The 16,476-nt window shown below is 40.2% G+C and overlaps 1 protein-coding gene across 1 annotated transcript in view; it reads right to left on the reverse strand.

Annotated features, from left to right (window-relative positions):
• The window catches only part of LDAH (lipid droplet associated hydrolase), a 121,123-nt gene extending 106,153 nt beyond the window's left edge, over window positions 1–14,970 (reverse strand). Inside the window, exons 1-2 of the mRNA XM_062573179.1 lie at window positions 14,865–14,970; window positions 409–561 (exon numbers count right to left, since the gene is read on the reverse strand). Coding sequence (XP_062429163.1) covers window positions 409–561; window positions 14,865–14,898 — 187 coding nt within the window. The 5' untranslated portion in view covers window positions 14,899–14,970. The remainder of the gene's footprint in view (window positions 1–408; window positions 562–14,864) is intronic.
• Between the last annotated feature and the right edge of the window lie 1,506 nt (window positions 14,971–16,476).

Below are 16,476 nucleotides of genomic sequence, written 5' to 3' on the forward strand. Positions count from 1 at the left end.
TTAAATATTGCAGCTTTCATCTCCAAGTAGGCACAAGGCTGACATTGCACTTTAACATACAAGAAATGAAAGGAAAGAGACCAAAAAAAAGTGATGCTGTCAGTGAATAAATATCACACAGTAAACAAATGAGACATCCTCATTTCTCAGCTTTATTAACTTAAGGCACTGGTTCAGACAACAGAAGTAATCAAATACAAAAAAAAAAATCCACTTTTGCAAGGCCATTGGTTTCTAGGCATACCTATCTGCCAATTTCTACAATCTATCCAGTGATTTTTTAAACATACTAAAATTCAGAATTCCCATTCCACTTCATCAGATTTCTAGACATTTCTAGACTTCTCAAAAAAAAAAATAAATAAAAAAATAAAAAAAACAAATAAGAACATGACAAAAATCACTTACCAGGAATAATCATGAACAAAAGTCTGGGTAGATTTTTACTTTCATCTTTTGAGAGGTCCTTCCATGGTCCACACTTTAAGACATGCGTAGCAGCTCCACAACAGTAAATAAATTCTTCATGTAATGGGACTGGCTCTTCTGACCTCATGTTTGCTGCAAGACAGAGTAAGATAATACTATAATGTACCAGCAAATATTTACCTAGCTATCTCTGTACCATTACACCTTCTCCAATTTAACCATAGAATAATTACAAAGAACAACCCTCCCTCCCCACAATAGCTGTCATCCCTAGCAAACAGAGACCAAATTCAATATCTGAGGCTTTAATAGGCTGCAGACGTTTATACACATCACTACTGCATGAGGGGAAGTATCTTTCATATTTTGTTATAAAAATATATGGTGATGAACTAGATTATAATGTCTATTCTACTTAAGGGCAAATAATTTTGTATTTCTTATTTACTCTGTCCAGTGAAAAGACTCAAGTGAAACCCTTGGAAAGCAAACAAAAGAAGAACCACCTAACAAAACCATGGCACGAATGTCCTCACAAGTTGTGCACACCCCAGCTATAGGGTCTTAAAGAACAACAACAACCAAGAGGTCTGAGGCCACAGCAAACCTGTTGGCTGCTCGGTTGCCTCTAAGCAGCAGTTGGGATCTCCGACTTAACTCCAGCATAGCTTATGTCTCTAGAAATTTTCAAAGAACTAAAGGAAAAGTCTTTGAAAGATAAAGCTATTCAAGATTTGATGTATATTATTATGAAGCAAATTGTTTATATCCGTCTGCACAACTTTTCTTAAATTATTCGGTTGCCCAAATGTAGCAAAGGGAAATAAAACAGAACATTACAGCATTCAAAAAAAAAATAGGAAAAAAAAAAGAAAGAAAAGGGATCATGTTCATCAGTTCAAACATTCATCACACCCAAAGTGCTCGTGTCCTGCTAGGGTATCACTTTGGAAATGGCCGATTAACCAAACTCCATCGTTATCCAATAAAAAAATAAACAAATCTCTTCATCAGGTGACTAGTTACAATTCAAACGTCATCAGGACGAACTACGACACACACGAGCACTCACACCTGCCGAAGGCTAACGGGGGCAGTTATCAGATGAAGAGTCAGAAGCCTGCCCCCACTTCCGCACGGCTGCGCACGTGCTCCACCTGAGACCGGTGCTCGGCAAGTCAGCACGGCTCTTCGCAACAGCCTCGAGCTCATCTGAGGTCTATAAAATATCTCTAATATGATAAGAGCCATATTTCAGGCTTCTGACAGCAACAGGTCTGGCTTAAGCAGGGCTGAAGAACTTGGTTAAATTTTGCAGGAATGGCTATGAATTTTAATTCAAAAAGATAACCATCTATAATGGAAAAGGCTGTCCAATTTAACTGTTTCTGATAAAAGGTCTAACTTTCAGGACGTACTGAGTAGAGACATTTAAGTTGACTGAAATGTACATGCTAAATAAAGATAAAAATGTAACAAGATAGTAAGTTAAAAAATATTAACAGTAATAATAAAAAATTTATGCATCAGCAATTCTAAAGGATAACCCTCAAGGACTTCACATGTGGCCACTGCAGGAAAACTTATTTGTAAGCCTCATTTTGAAATGAGCATACAGAAGTAAAACTGTCTTAATGTTATTTAAGAAGATTGCTATCTTTGCTAAGTCCCAAAACCACTATTTAGTTTATGATTTATATGGCAGCAGTGCATCACCACAAGGAATTAGGAGGCAGAATTCAAACAAGATAAGCATATGATCAAACAACATGCAACAGAAGATGATATTGCAATAAACTGGGTAATATTTTTATGCACTACAATAATCTTTAAAACATCAAACGTATCCAGTTAGCAACAACAATAACCATTTCAAATTTGTTTACTAAGTGAAAAAGGAGCATTCGTTTTTGAGTACCAGGATCCAAGTCCTATTTCCCAATTGCTTTGTGAAGTTTTGGGCCTGAAAATTGAACAACAAGTAGTACAAAGTGTTGCTGATAACAGGCTTATTTGACTATTGTACTGAAACACTATACTCTAAATAGACACTTTGAGAGTCTCTGTACTGCTTGTATGGCACAGCATCTGTTAGGAAACAAAGAAATTCAAGGCCAAACAGCCAGAGTTGCCAGGACCAGTTATAGGAGGAGGGCAGTGGTACGGGAAAACTGGCAGCACTACAGGAGCAGACCTGAAACGAAGCTTTGCATAATGATGCTCGACTACATGAAACCTGCACTGGTAGAAACCAGAGTTCCTTTCTCGCCTTAGTTTGCATTTGAAGTTTTGAAACGTTGTAGCTAACCAACAGGCAATACAGAAGAGTCAGATTTTGTTAAACAAAGATTCAAGTCCCTTGGGAAAAGGAAGAGGACAGCGAGGGAATGCGGCACAGCAAATGCTTCTGGAAGGAAGGGAGTTTAATATTTTTAATTACAGCATAATTCTCTGGATGATTTTTTTTTTCCATTTCCCTAATCTTTTGCTCCCACCTAAAAAAGAAAATCTTTTAATTGCAAAGGAGACCTCTTTACTGCTTCATTATTTTCCATGTTACCTTTTTTTGTAAAACTTACAGTGACTAAAATAAAAATAACTGAAGCAAAAGTTGTCAAACTAAAATAAGGTAAATTCTGCAATGCATTATTCCTGCTTTATTTAATTCTTCATTACTTAAACTGAAAGAAGTCAAGAGCATCTCTGACAGAAAAACCCAGTTACATCAACAACCAATGTACATATTCAGTTTCTGAGGTGTTTACAATCCAGGAAGCAAAATTTCTAAGTCCTTATTCACAAAAGTAGGTTTCATATGAAGTTTCTGATTGTAGACCAATAAAATTTCATTTTATTACAAAGTTTCATTTGAGACTGATTTCACTGAAGAACTCCAATAGGAAATCCCACTGACAAATCTTCATTCAAGGTAGCACTTGCGAGATAAGGTTTTAAGCTAAATAAGGCAAAAAAGAAGGTAGAGTAACACATTTTGGATTGGACACTAGAGAAGAAAATGCTGAACAGTTTAAAAAACTTCCAAACATATCTACTAAGTTTCTGAAAGAAACTGCCCTCTTGAGACAATCCTACAAGTTTCCCAGTATCAATTCTATGCAATAGCTAAGGAAGTTTTATAAATAATTCCCCTCACAGTAAATAAATAAATATTTTTTTGCCTTTGATAACACAAATAGAGAAAAATTTGGAGAGAAGACAGGGAACACATGACTGGTGGGAATTTCACCAGGGTTATTACTCCGGTGGGGTAGGGTGGAGAAGGAAACAGAGTTAGAGAAAGGGACATGACTGTAGGAAATCGGGCCCCTTTACTTCTCATGGATTTTTTTTCCTTCTTTCCCAGCCCTCTCCCATAATCTCATTAAACAACGAAAAAACACTACAATAAAGGCCGAGTAAAGAAAGACATGGCTCAAAGTTCTGCTGCAACACATAAACACAGGTTACTGATTAAGGCTTTAGCTCTAGATTAACACATCCTTAATGTAGGCAAGCTCCTGTTCTAGGAGGCAGAGATCTAGGCTACAGTAGATGGCCTGAGCAATCCATGGGATCAGCCCCTAGGTTTCAATCTCTAGATAACGTGAGAGGACTACGTAAACAGACTGTACAGTGGAGGGTGGAGAACTGACAGGACTACTGGGCTCGGAGAGTTGTGATCAGCAATTTCAAAAGAAAAGGGAAAAATCTAACTTACTAGCAGTGTTCCTCAAGGATTGATACTAGGTCCTACTATTAAAAGCCTGGACAATGGGACAGAGTGTACTCTCAGCAGGTTTGTACATGATACCAAACTGAGAGGAGGAGGAAGAGACTGGCTGAAACACTGGAGGGCAGGGCTGCTATTCAAATAGGTCTTGATAGACTGGAAAAACAGGCTAACAGGAGCCCATGAAATTCAAAGCAAATGGAAAGTCTTGCACCTGGGATGCAATAATCCCATTCATCAGTAAAGGCTGGGGGCTGACTGGCTGAAAAACTGCCTTGCAGAAAAGCCACTGGCAGACAAGTTGAATAAGAGTCAGCAGTGTGCCCTTGCTACAGTGAATGCTAACTGTATACTGGGCTACATTAGCAAGAGAGTAGCCAAACGAGTTGAAAGACATGGTTATTCCCCTAACTAAAGTTATGGCATGTTTCAATCAGGAAAGGCAAGGAGGAGGACCCAGGCCGTACAGGCTCATCAAACTCAGCTTAGTCTTTGGAAAGATCATTGGAGCACATATTTTTCTAATCACATTATAGAAAAGACATTAATTCAGAATAGGGAACAGATTTACCTATGGCAAATCAAGCTCAACCAATATGATGGCCTTTTATGATAAAACGACTGGCTACATGAATTAAAGAAATAGATGTAATATACAGAATCAGTAAGGTTGGAATGGACCTCTGGAGATCATCCAGTACAACCTCCCTGCTCAAGCAGGGTCACCTAGAGCACGTTAGACAGGATTGCATCCAGGCAGTTTTGAGTATCTCCACAGAAGAAGACTCCACAACTTCCATGGGCAACCTGTTCTAGTGCTCTGTCACTCTCACAGTGAAGAAATTCCCCCTCACGGTCAGGTGGAACTTCCTGTGATTCAGTTTTTGCCTGTTGCCTCTTGTCCTTTCACATGGGACAACTGAAAAGAGTTTGTCCCCATCCCCTTGTCACCCTCCCTTCAGATACTTTGACTTAAGACTTTTGACACCATTTCCCACTTCCCAATTGTCAGTTAAGGAAATACAGGCTAAACAAACTGACTTAAATAGGCTGAAAACTAGCAGAACCAATAGGCTTAAAAAGGAGTAGTCAGTTACTGGCTATCAGCTGGATGTCAAACAAGTGGAGTACTCTCATGTCAACACTGGGGCCGATACAGCTCAACACCTTCAAAAACCTATATAATGAGATAAAAATGAAGTCTCAGCAAACAGTGCTGAATCAGCAGGGACAGTTGATGAGGTCAGAGAAGAGCTTCAATTCAGAGAGTTAAGTTCCCTCAAGAAACTTAAGAACTGGCCAACAAATCCCTTATGAAGCTCAGCAGCAAGAAGAATGAAGATCTGCACCTGGACCAGAACATCATGCTTCAGTAGCAGCTAGGAAGCAACTGGCTGAGAAGCAGCCCAGCTGAAAAAGACACATTTGTCATGATGGATGCTAAAACGAATAATAATACAAAAAAAAAAAAAAAAGGAAAAAAAGAAAGAAAGAAAAACACAATGTGCTCTTAACAGAAACAAGGCAAGCTGCATATCAGACTGAGTAAGGAGAAGCACAGCCAGCAATTTGAGAGAAGTTATTCTTTTTTTCTATTCAGTAGTAGTGAGGATACACCTGCTACACTGAGTCTAGTTTTGTCCTGTCTCTCCTACTCTCCAGTTGAAGAAGGATATTGTTAAAATTGAGATGGTCAAGCAGAAGACTGTCAAGATAGTAAGCAGCCTAGAGCACGTTGGACTTCTGAGGAAAAGCTGAGGGAAGTGCACTTTTTTAGCCAGGCAAAGAGGAGGAGAAGGCTTAATCTAACAGCAAAATACAACCACTTTTCCTCAGTACTGTCAGAGGGTAAAACAAGAGACAAGTTGTGCCTTGGAAGGTTCAAATATTGTGAAAAGTTTCTTTGTTAGGAGCGTAAAGCAGCTCCATAAGACAAATCTGGGAGAGGCGATGGAATCTCTATTGCTGGAAAATTTCAAAACTCAGCTAGACAAAGCAATAGTTCTGGTCTGAGCAGAAGTTTGGACTAAGTTTTCTCTAGAGGTTTCTTTAAATCAACACTTTGCAATACTTGCACCCCTAAACTACCAGAAAGGATCAAAAGCGAACTGCAACAAGGACATCAGCCAATTTTTTTAGTACCTTAGCAAAGGCAGCAGAGGTCTTCAGCACTACAGTAGATAACAGTAACTAGATAGCTCATAAAAGGAATGTGATCAAGATCAGATCAGAAAACTAGGAAACCAAAGTAGTTGTATTCCACAGATTAACTGCATCAGCTTAAAAAAACACATGCACACACACACAAAATACTAGTGAGCTTATTTGATTCAATTCAACACTATAATGCAAAAGAATAACTGGGAAAATATATAGAAGGTGAGATTCCTCCAGCAACTGCTAGATGCTGAACTTTAACAATTTCTGAAACATTATCCCCTGAACAGAATCATCCAGACCTGCAAAGCTCTTTAATTTCCAGACTGGAACTAATCTGCTCATAGCTAAGAACTAGAAAACAGAAGGAAGAAACTGACTGACTTTGTAGAAAACCTGCAAAGATGAATAAAAGAGGGAAAAAAATACTTAGATGACGTCAAACATTTCTTTGGACAAATGACAAACAGTGAAAGCCAGATTTCTGACAGAAAAAGAGCAAAGAATCTGCAGGCAGTTGTGACACTGGTCACAAATCTCGAACCATTCATCAGGAGAAAAGCACTCAGTAGAAGATAAAATAGAAATATTTCTTCGTGCTCTAAATTACAAATCTGTGTTAAAGATATATGATGAAAAGGACATAGTAGTCCATTTTGTGCCAGTTCTGAAGCATTAAATAAAAACTGTGAAGTGTTATTTGTAAAAACAAGCAAAACTACAAAACTAACACTGTACAAAAATCAAATGAAGAAAAGTAGTTACATAAAAAGTCCTTTAAAATGCCATAAAAACCAACCTTGCATACCTAAGGCAGCTCAAAACAGTAGGTCGTGTTTATCTAAAACAAGCAAAGTAACTAGGAGGCTTCATACTCAAGCATCGCTCAGCAACTTAGCAATGTGATGCTTTCAGTCTGTTTTGCTCCTGCCTCCTCTCTTCTCCCCAAGCAGTAAAACAGCCAAGGAAATTTCACTAGTGACAGCAAAAATATCTGTGAAATGTGTGGGAATGGGATACAGGCTAAAAGTAATTCATGGTTAGAGGCGTAATGATAAAAAAGCTAAAGAAATGCTGAATGAAAATTGAAAGCAGTTCTCATTTCTTGACCCTGTACAGAGACTCTGTACAGGGGGCCATAGATAGACCTAAGAAGTATGAAAGGTTCAGTTCTAGTTTTAGAACTGAATCTACAATATCATCAAAAAAATTGTAGTTTATTATGGCTAATGACCATGTAATGAACACCAAGAAAATGTGTGCTCCCTTGGAGGAAGAGCAGCAGGGAAGAGAAGAATTTCTGGGTATTAGTTTTATACTAGATAAACAGTCTCTTGTCAGTGCCAAAAATTGTAATACCACCAATTACTGCCAGCAACACAGAGTAGTACCCAAGAACTGGAGAAGTCTTAGAGTGAAAAGATCCAATTTTGTGGATTTAAATAAGGAATAGATGGATCTGTTTAATGATTTTTGACAAGCAGCAAAGAGAAAAGTGGGAATCAATGGCTAAAAATGTGTACCAGTGATTAAAGTAGTGGTATAGAGCAATTGCAAAAGGAAAAGTGCTTCCCTAGTATCTCCCATCAACCTTGTTTCAATAAGCTACTTCATCAGGTATATGAACAGTTCAGGAGAGTTTTAGGGGCAAGTAATGAAGAAATCAGAAAACATTTTCGGATCCTGCAATGATACAAGCCTACATTGGTCCAACACAAAGCTAGTAATGAAGACAGTGATCAGCACCTCGGGGAAATGGATTAGAAGGCCTATCACAACTTTCAACCAACCTTTGAATCTCACAGATATCTTTGGCTTAATAAAAAAGTTCAGAATGCGATGGTGACTATAGAAAAATCAAATTAAGCTCTTCTTAATTACCACTAATTGATTATAATCCAGCTATTACAGCACACTCATCTTGATTCCCATACTACTCTCAAGAGGAGGAAACAACAAATGAAAGACTTGATGGTATTACGCACAACCAAAACTTCTACAAAAATAGTCGTAGTCATGAAAGCATCAACTGTTGGGCTATAGCACTCCATGCCATAGGCAAAATAACCTCACTTTTAGTACTTCAGGCAATGAGACATTGATTTTTACTTCCGATTTCATTTCTCCTTTGATAATCACACACCTCAGTTTCTGCTTGTGTTGACATTCCCTGTATAAAAGTCTTAAAAACCCAATTATGCCTGCACAGTGCTCAAATAGCAGAGCCACTGCAGCCTGTTACTGGGTAGACCACATGGCCCTCCATTTAGCACCACAACTTTTATCAACAAGCTGGTCCCCTGAAGCATCAGCATTCCAGCAAGCCAAAGCAGATGTCAAGGAAATCATGATACATTACCCTGGTGTGGCTGAGAGTCCCCTGAGATTCCACACAATACTGGTAAATACTGGCAACTATAACTATACCCAAAGCTATAAATAAATAAATAAATAAATAAGAGAGATGACAAACTAAGCCTCAGATTTAGAATATCTGATGCATTTATGGTGGAAGAGGTCCTACATATGATACCTTATCAGTTTGTTAAATCATATCCAAATAGTAGCTTCTATATGATAATATTTTTTCAAAAGAGTTAAAATATCACAAATTCTTTTTGTTTTGCTAAAAAGAGAGATATTTACTTTATAAGCATCATTAAGTGGGGGAAACCCCAAAGTTTACAAGAAAGTTGTACCTATATCCATAGCAACTCCCTCAATTCCCATGTAACACGCAAGCCTGATGCTAAAGCTAATAATGTTGATGACCGAAGAACAAGCAAACAATAAGTTAGTTGCTTAAAGAAATAAATGCACACAAGGAGGTACCAATGGTTTTAAATGCAAAGTGTAATATGGGTTATTTTCCAGAATGGAAAATGGGATTTCTGGAAAACAGGAAGGTTTTTAGTTTTTAGATTTAATCCTAAAAGAAGAAGCAGTCATTCACTTGCACGTAACTTTGAGATCTAATGGATAGATGAAGTCACTTTTAAAGCTATCTTTCTCTCTGAATACTGCATTAAGAATTTTCTGGACCCAAAGGAAAATCTTGGCTTTTAAAATTGAAAATCCCTCTAAGGAACAAACAGAAGGTAGAGGGGTAAGTCACAGGTGGACCTAGCAAAAACAAGTTAGATATACGATCTGGGATTAGACTATCATCTTAGTAAAAACTTCAGTCAAGTAAAGACAGTATTTTTACATGACAGAATGTAAAAAACTGGAGCTGAAGTGCAATGTCTTCACAGTAGAGAGGGATTCTAGGGAGGAAACTATGCCAGGTCTCGTCTGAGCAGAAAATTTTACAGAAACAGCAGACTTTTGTCAAGAGCGTGTTGTAAATAAGCTTTCACAGCTGCCTGAAGAAATAAAGCAAAAAGCAAGAATTCTACTATAGAAAACCAAAGGGAAACAAACCATATTTTGGATCGCATAGCATAAAAAAAGAATCAGAGATGATAAAGATTCCAAAATCTGTAATTCAATTATTTATTTCTGTATCAATCATGTTGGACAGCATATCAACGTTTTGGGAATTGCAGAGCAAAACTAAGATATAACACCATGATTACAGACTGGCTTAAAATCTCACTGAAGTTAGAGGTAAGAATGTTACAACTGATGAAAGAAGTTGTAAAAACCCATTAAGCATGTCTGAAGCTGAAGAGGCAGATGAATTATGTGGGAAAGGAGTTGGCATGGACCTTCTCCAAGTATTGAAGCAAAGGTTATCAATTTCCACAGCAGAGGGAAAGAAATAGCAGAATATATTGCAGGAAAAGTGAAATAGCAGAAAACTCAGGACACAGATTTTAGAAAGATTTGACAAAGGCATTAAAAAAAGCAGAGAGAGAGAGAGAGAGAGAACAAATGCGCAAACAGGTACACTTGCGGTCTAAGGGTTTGGGAACAAAGCTTGCTCACTGAACAAGAGTTGTGCTTATTTCTCATTTCATTTCTACTGTACAAGGGAAAAAAAGAACTTTTCACAGCCTTTTTTTAAAGAAAACAGAGTCAAGTAAAAGACTACACTGTATGCTCTATACTTTTTATTTGCTTTCCTATATCAAACAACTTAAGACCCACATTTTTGTTGGACATCTATTCAGAAAACATTCAAGTATGAAAAAAGTGTTGGTAAGCTACAAACGCATGTTAAAAATAGCATCCAAAAGTTGTAAGCTTTCTAAGAAACTGCCATTTTTCAGCAGCACTAACAACAGGCAGCAGGGAAAAAAAAAGAAAAAAAAAACAAAAAAGCAGTTGCTGCTTCATCTGATATCAAATACCTCCTTTTCCATCACATTTTTTGAACAAAGTTCAATGCTTAATGGAGCACAGCATTCTTCCGTTGTCCTTATTAAATAAGGCAAAGCTCAAGGAACGTACATAAGCAATGCTAGCTGGAAGCAGATACCAAAGCGAAGAGACCATAGGGCCATCCAATTTGCAGTGCTTTCCCTGACTGCGTTCCCTCAAACCTTTGCTGTGCTATCAACCTTCCTAAATTTCTACATGTATCAATCCTTATAAGTTTCTTCCGTCTTTCACATTAAATGTTCTCCCTTAGCCCAACATTAACTCTTAAATCAAAGCAGTTTTAGTTAGCTCATATTGCAGACTTTCTTTTCTGCCTGTTTTACTGTTTCACCTTGCACGTGTTCTTGTATCAACCGCTTATCTGGCCTTCATCTTCACTGATGCCCCCCCACATAGGTACTGCTGATAACCACACTTCGTGATAGTCATAAAGAATTAGTCAAGATACTTTCTATTTACATGGAATCAACATGTAAATCTATTTATATGGATCAACATACTGGTCCAACAACATCCTCCAGTTACCTCATCCTCCAGTTACCTTTCAGCCTGTATTTGCTGCTCATCATCACCTTCCTATGTTTACTGTAGCAGCTATATGGTTTGATGTTCATTTATTAAGCCAAATAGGCTACAAAGGCCTATTCTCAGTCAGAGGCATGAAAGCTGAAAGGCAATAGGGAGCTCTGAGCAAAGGATGGAGGAATTAACAGGAGAATCAATGAACATAAAACATAACAAGCAAGAGATTACAAAGATACCAGATAATTATGTTATTGTAGTTGCTCAGAAAAAGATCTAATGCTATCTGCACTGTTAATATCAGGAAAGACTTAGATTCTGGGTCTTGTAACACACGATGGTGAAGTTCATCACTCTGCTGACCAGGTAGAAGAGAGAGACCAGAATTGAACAGATAGGCTGAAAAAAAAAAGTGGGACAGTTACTGAAAAGCACCTCCAAGATGCCACCAGTGCCACAGGAAGACCTGTACATACCAGTGGTCTGACATGCAGACTTAGGGGTCTGGTACCAACAGAGGACCCTGGTCAATTCATCATACTGGAGGCACTATAACTCCAGCAATAACTTGTTCCTCAAAACAAGAATAACCCTTGAAATACTCCTGTTTTGCACAAGGACCCAGATCCACTCACTAAAATAACCCTGTAAAGTCTGACAACACCAGGCTAAATAGAAATAAATTTAAAAAGCCAGTGTTTTTCAGAAGCTCAAATAATGATCCAGTTCTCACGATCTGAATAACTGCTTTATTTCCAAGTAGTGCTCTAATTTCTTGAAAGATAATATGGGGGGAGAGGGTGAAGAGGTTACTGGATTTCCACACAAAGAACAGTAAGAGACTTGAGTGAAGTATCTGTCTAAACAAAATAAAAAGGAACAGGTTCTAAACAAAGGCACAAGATAAAACAGAAAAAGGAAAGGCTCAAAAGAACAGAAAGGTTATTAGGAGCAGCAGACAAAATAGTAGAAAGTGATGATACTGAAGGAAGTCTAGGTGCTTCAGTTTGAGATACTCTCACCTTCGCTAGTCATTTTGTTGTTGTAACCAAGTTTGCATTTCCTTCCCTTCAGGGCCTTATTGCTAAATCATACCTTGCTTTCTACTGACTTGTCATTCAGGCTGTTCATATGTAATATTTTAAACTACAAACACAAATTATGCATCCTTTCCCTTCAAAAGAAATCCTGCCATACTTGAATTTGTAGTATCTCTAGTTAAACACTGTTCTGGCTCATCAGAAGTACCTAGCATTCAAAAACAAGGTACTTAATGCACGAGGCACAGCTATGTTAGGTGGCTGGTCAACCTTGGCTAGGTAAATAAATGTCTCATTCATTTCACTGGTCCACTGTACACTCAGACTACCATTTCAGACTGATATTCCAGACTTGTTTCAAGATTACTATTCTGCTAAGGTCAGTCCTTTCATATTACATATTTGTTTTCCATTATAAACACTCTTTCATCAGAATGACTTACTTCCCTCATTACAACTTGTTTATGAATCTTACTGCACACTTGAACATTATCATTCAAAGTGCAAACTGGAATCAAATTTCATCAAGCCTCTTAATGAAAAGTCACAATGTTATACAGCATATTGTCAAGAGCAGAAAGAAACATAGTGATATCAATATTGATTGCATGCCTGATTTATATCAGGCAAATATTAACTGTCTTTCACATCCTGCACATATGTTGTCTGTAAAAATTACGCAAAATACCACCAAAACCCAAACACTGACATTTTGTTCCTAATATATAACTTAGACATTAGCCTGAATGGGGACTCTTGCTTCTTCCTCACAGGGCACTCCCAGTGAAACATGATAACAGGAAAACAGTTACTAAAAACCACAAAGCTCTCAACAAAACTAATAGCCACATCACAGTTAGGAAGCTTTAGAGTAAATCTTGTCAACAAAGGCAAACTCTTTGGTTGGCAATCATATTGGAAATTTTGTTTTACAATTGCCCATACACACTTTTTCTAATTGCCTTCATGAATCATATGGAATAGATGAGTAACTAATAACTGATCAATGTCTCTTCCGGTATAAGAAGTAGAAAGCACCAACTACCACGAACAGGAGGTGAGTTCAAAACAAAAGAAAGCACCTCCTTATTCAGTAGGTGTGTGTCCCATGAGGCTTCTTGACATTGGATGCTATGAACATTCATTTACCTTGGTGCAAGGCAAGAACAAATTCATGAAGAAGAAATCTGCTGGGAAAATTCATGTCTTTAGTACATCTGTTCCAGAAAATTGCTGAGTTGGTGGCTGGAGGCTGAACAGATACTTCGTGGGCAGGGGTAGGTGAAGCAAAAACATGCCCATTTGCCTCTTTCATAAACATCTGCTTAAGGCACTGTCAAAGGAAGATTCTTGATTGACCTCTTTTTTTTTTTTTTTTTTTGGTTTTATACATTCTTAGCAGTAATTCCATGATGGAAAATACTAAATGTTAGTGCTATGACTTAGCAGCTTTTCTTAGTATGTGAATGTTTCCTTCACTGACACCACAAGCAAGCACTTCAAGGAAATAACACTATGCTAATAAAGAACTGCAATAATCTTAACTAAGAATTGAAAGCTTTTAATTCTCTGTGCCACACACAATACAAATTCACATTCAGACCCTACAACAGGTCAATGCAGCCAGCCTTTTAGACCTTAACTGCACATCATAAGGTCCCCAAGGGCCAGAATTTTGTTGCCTCTTAAAGAATGAGGGCCTGAATCATGCAAGTTGTTCACATCTTTCAGTGACATAGCTCCCCTGTTATGCTTAAGCTGCAAAAGAAGCTGTTTCATCATTGTTGAAGGCACAAGAAAGCCCTCAACAGCTGTCATGGCTCAGCAATGCTTCATCATCATCATCACCACCTTCATTTCCTCTCACATCACCATCCTATCGTTTACGCGGCCTCTTGGACCTGCCGTTCACCTCCTGTCTGGCGTGGGCATTTCTTCTCTTTCCCACGAGCTGCCTTCGCGCTCACGTTACGGAGAAGGACGCTGCCTTGGGAGCGGAGCGACGCCGCCAGCACCCCCGGCAGGCAGGGGACTCCCACGCCTGCCGCCTCCTCCGCTTTGCCGAACCATGCACACCACTCTAATACGAGATGCTTCTTTCCCTGCACAAACCTGGTCTTGCTTGTGATTTTTTTACGCATTTTTAACCTCATTTTCTTCATTTATAGGCCCACAGACTTCCCCTTCCTACCTGCTTTGTAACTTGCTGCTTAGATAACCAGCACCCACCAGCTGCAAGGGATGTCTCACAGGGACAAGCACTGGCACATTAACAACAAAAACACCGCAAGCGGCATTTCTGCTATACTGCAGGTATTTTACGGAAATAGAAACGCTGCTTAGCGGTTGTTTCTTGAAGTTTCACCACAATGCAAGAAAAAAAAAAAATAAATAAGCGGCGCGTTACTTCGTTACTTCCAAGGCAGCACGAGGGAGGCGCCGACGCAGCCCTCGCCTCGTGCGCGGCCGCCGGCCGGCGCTGTCCGCGGGACGGCGATGCCCTCACGGCCCCCGCGCACTGCTGCTGCCGCCGCCGCCGCCGCCGCCGCCGCCGCCGCAGGGCGGGCGAGCGGGCTCCGCTCCGCGGCCGCGCTGCGGCGGGAGCGGCAGCGGGCGGCGCGGCGCGGCGCCGAGCAGGCCCCACCGCCCCGCGCACCTACCTTCAGGCCGCGCGGGCTCGCCGGCAGCCAGCATCGCGGCGGCGGGATAACGGCCGGCGGCGGGAGCGTCTGCAGAGGCCGGGCGGAAGCGGCGGCGAGGCCCCGCGGCGGCGGCGGCGGCGGCGGCCGGGAGAGGGCGGAGCGGGCGGGCGGCGCTGCTTCCGCCGGGGCCGCGCGGGCGGGCGGGGCGGGCCGAGGGCAGCGCGGCGCCGCCCGCCGCCGCCACCGCCCCCCGAGGGGCTGTCGGGGAGGCGAGGGCGGAGGTGCGGCGGGAAGGTGCGTTCGCGGTGCGGCCGCCCCCCGGGAAGGGTTTCGCGGGCCGGCTCGCACAAGGCCTCAGTAGCGTTCAGGGGGCGTGAGCCCCCCCGCAGGCGCCTCTCGGAGCCGTGCCTGGCTGGGGAAGGCCCGGGGTGGGGCCGGCGCAGGCGACAACGGAAAGGCTGAATGAGGTTTTTACCTCCCCGTTTGCCAGAGAGGAGCTCCGGATGGCTTTCATGCTGGAATGACGCTCCCCCCTCCCCTTTTTTCTTCTTTTTTCTTTTTTCTTCCTCCCCCCTTCCCCCTTTTCTTTCATTTCTTTCTTTTTTCCATTTTTTTTGAGAAATGTGTTGGAAGAGCTATCTCAAATTGAACTTGTGGTAGAGTAATAAGCAGTTGGCCAGACCAGCTGGCGTTTATCTAAGAGTTACAGGGGAATTCAGGTGCGAAGCAGTCGAACCACTTACTATGCTGTATGACCACCTGGTTAGGACAGGCTGAGAGTACCATATGTGACAGCAATTTAAATGGTTCCCAAAGGAATCTGGAGAACTACAACCCAGTGAGTTTGCTGCCTATGTTGAACAAATTGGTAGAAAGGCTAATGGAGGTGATACACTGGAGAAAAGTCACCATTTTTAGGAAGGGGCATCATGTCTGTAAAATCTTTCATAGGAGCCAAATGACCATGTGGACAAGGAAAGCCTAGTTGATGTGTTTTACCCAAATTTCCAAAAGGCATTTGACATTTAAGAGTTTTCATCAAGGGCTCTTAAAAGACTCAACTGCTGTGGGAAAAGAGTTAAGATCTTCAGATGGATAAGTAGCTGGTGAAAAGACAGGAAGCAAAAGGTAGGAATAAATTACCATTTTTTTCAATGATATGGCCAAACCAGTAGGGTTGTACAGGAATTTGTGCAAAGGTTAGTGCTGTTCAACGCACTCAGAAATATTCTGAAAAGGGAGATGGGGTAGCAAAAATTGCTGTTGATACTAAATTATTCAGGTTAGTAAAAATTACAAAGTGCAGAAGGACCTCTGAATTCAAATGCCACAGCAGTAAAATGACTGATTAATGTTGATACATGAGATAAAAATATCTGAATATTTAGACAAAATAATAAGTTCTTAATCAATTATTGTAGCTCATGTAAGAGACTTTGGAATTATAATAGATGTTCTAACTTACTGTTTTTTCTAATGCAAAAAGTGTGGAAAAGAAATTAAACAAGTAGGTAACAGTTTCAAAACAAAAATTATTTTAACGTATCCTTACACCGTGGAGTTCATTTGGAGTGTCATAGGTCCCTAAAGTTCACTGAGGTTTGAAAAAACATAAGGCAGCTTTGGGGAA

The sequence above is a fragment of the Rhea pennata genome, chromosome 3 (assembly GCF_028389875.1).
Source record: "Rhea pennata isolate bPtePen1 chromosome 3, bPtePen1.pri, whole genome shotgun sequence".
Classification (NCBI taxonomy): Eukaryota; Metazoa; Chordata; class Aves; order Rheiformes; family Rheidae; genus Rhea; species Rhea pennata.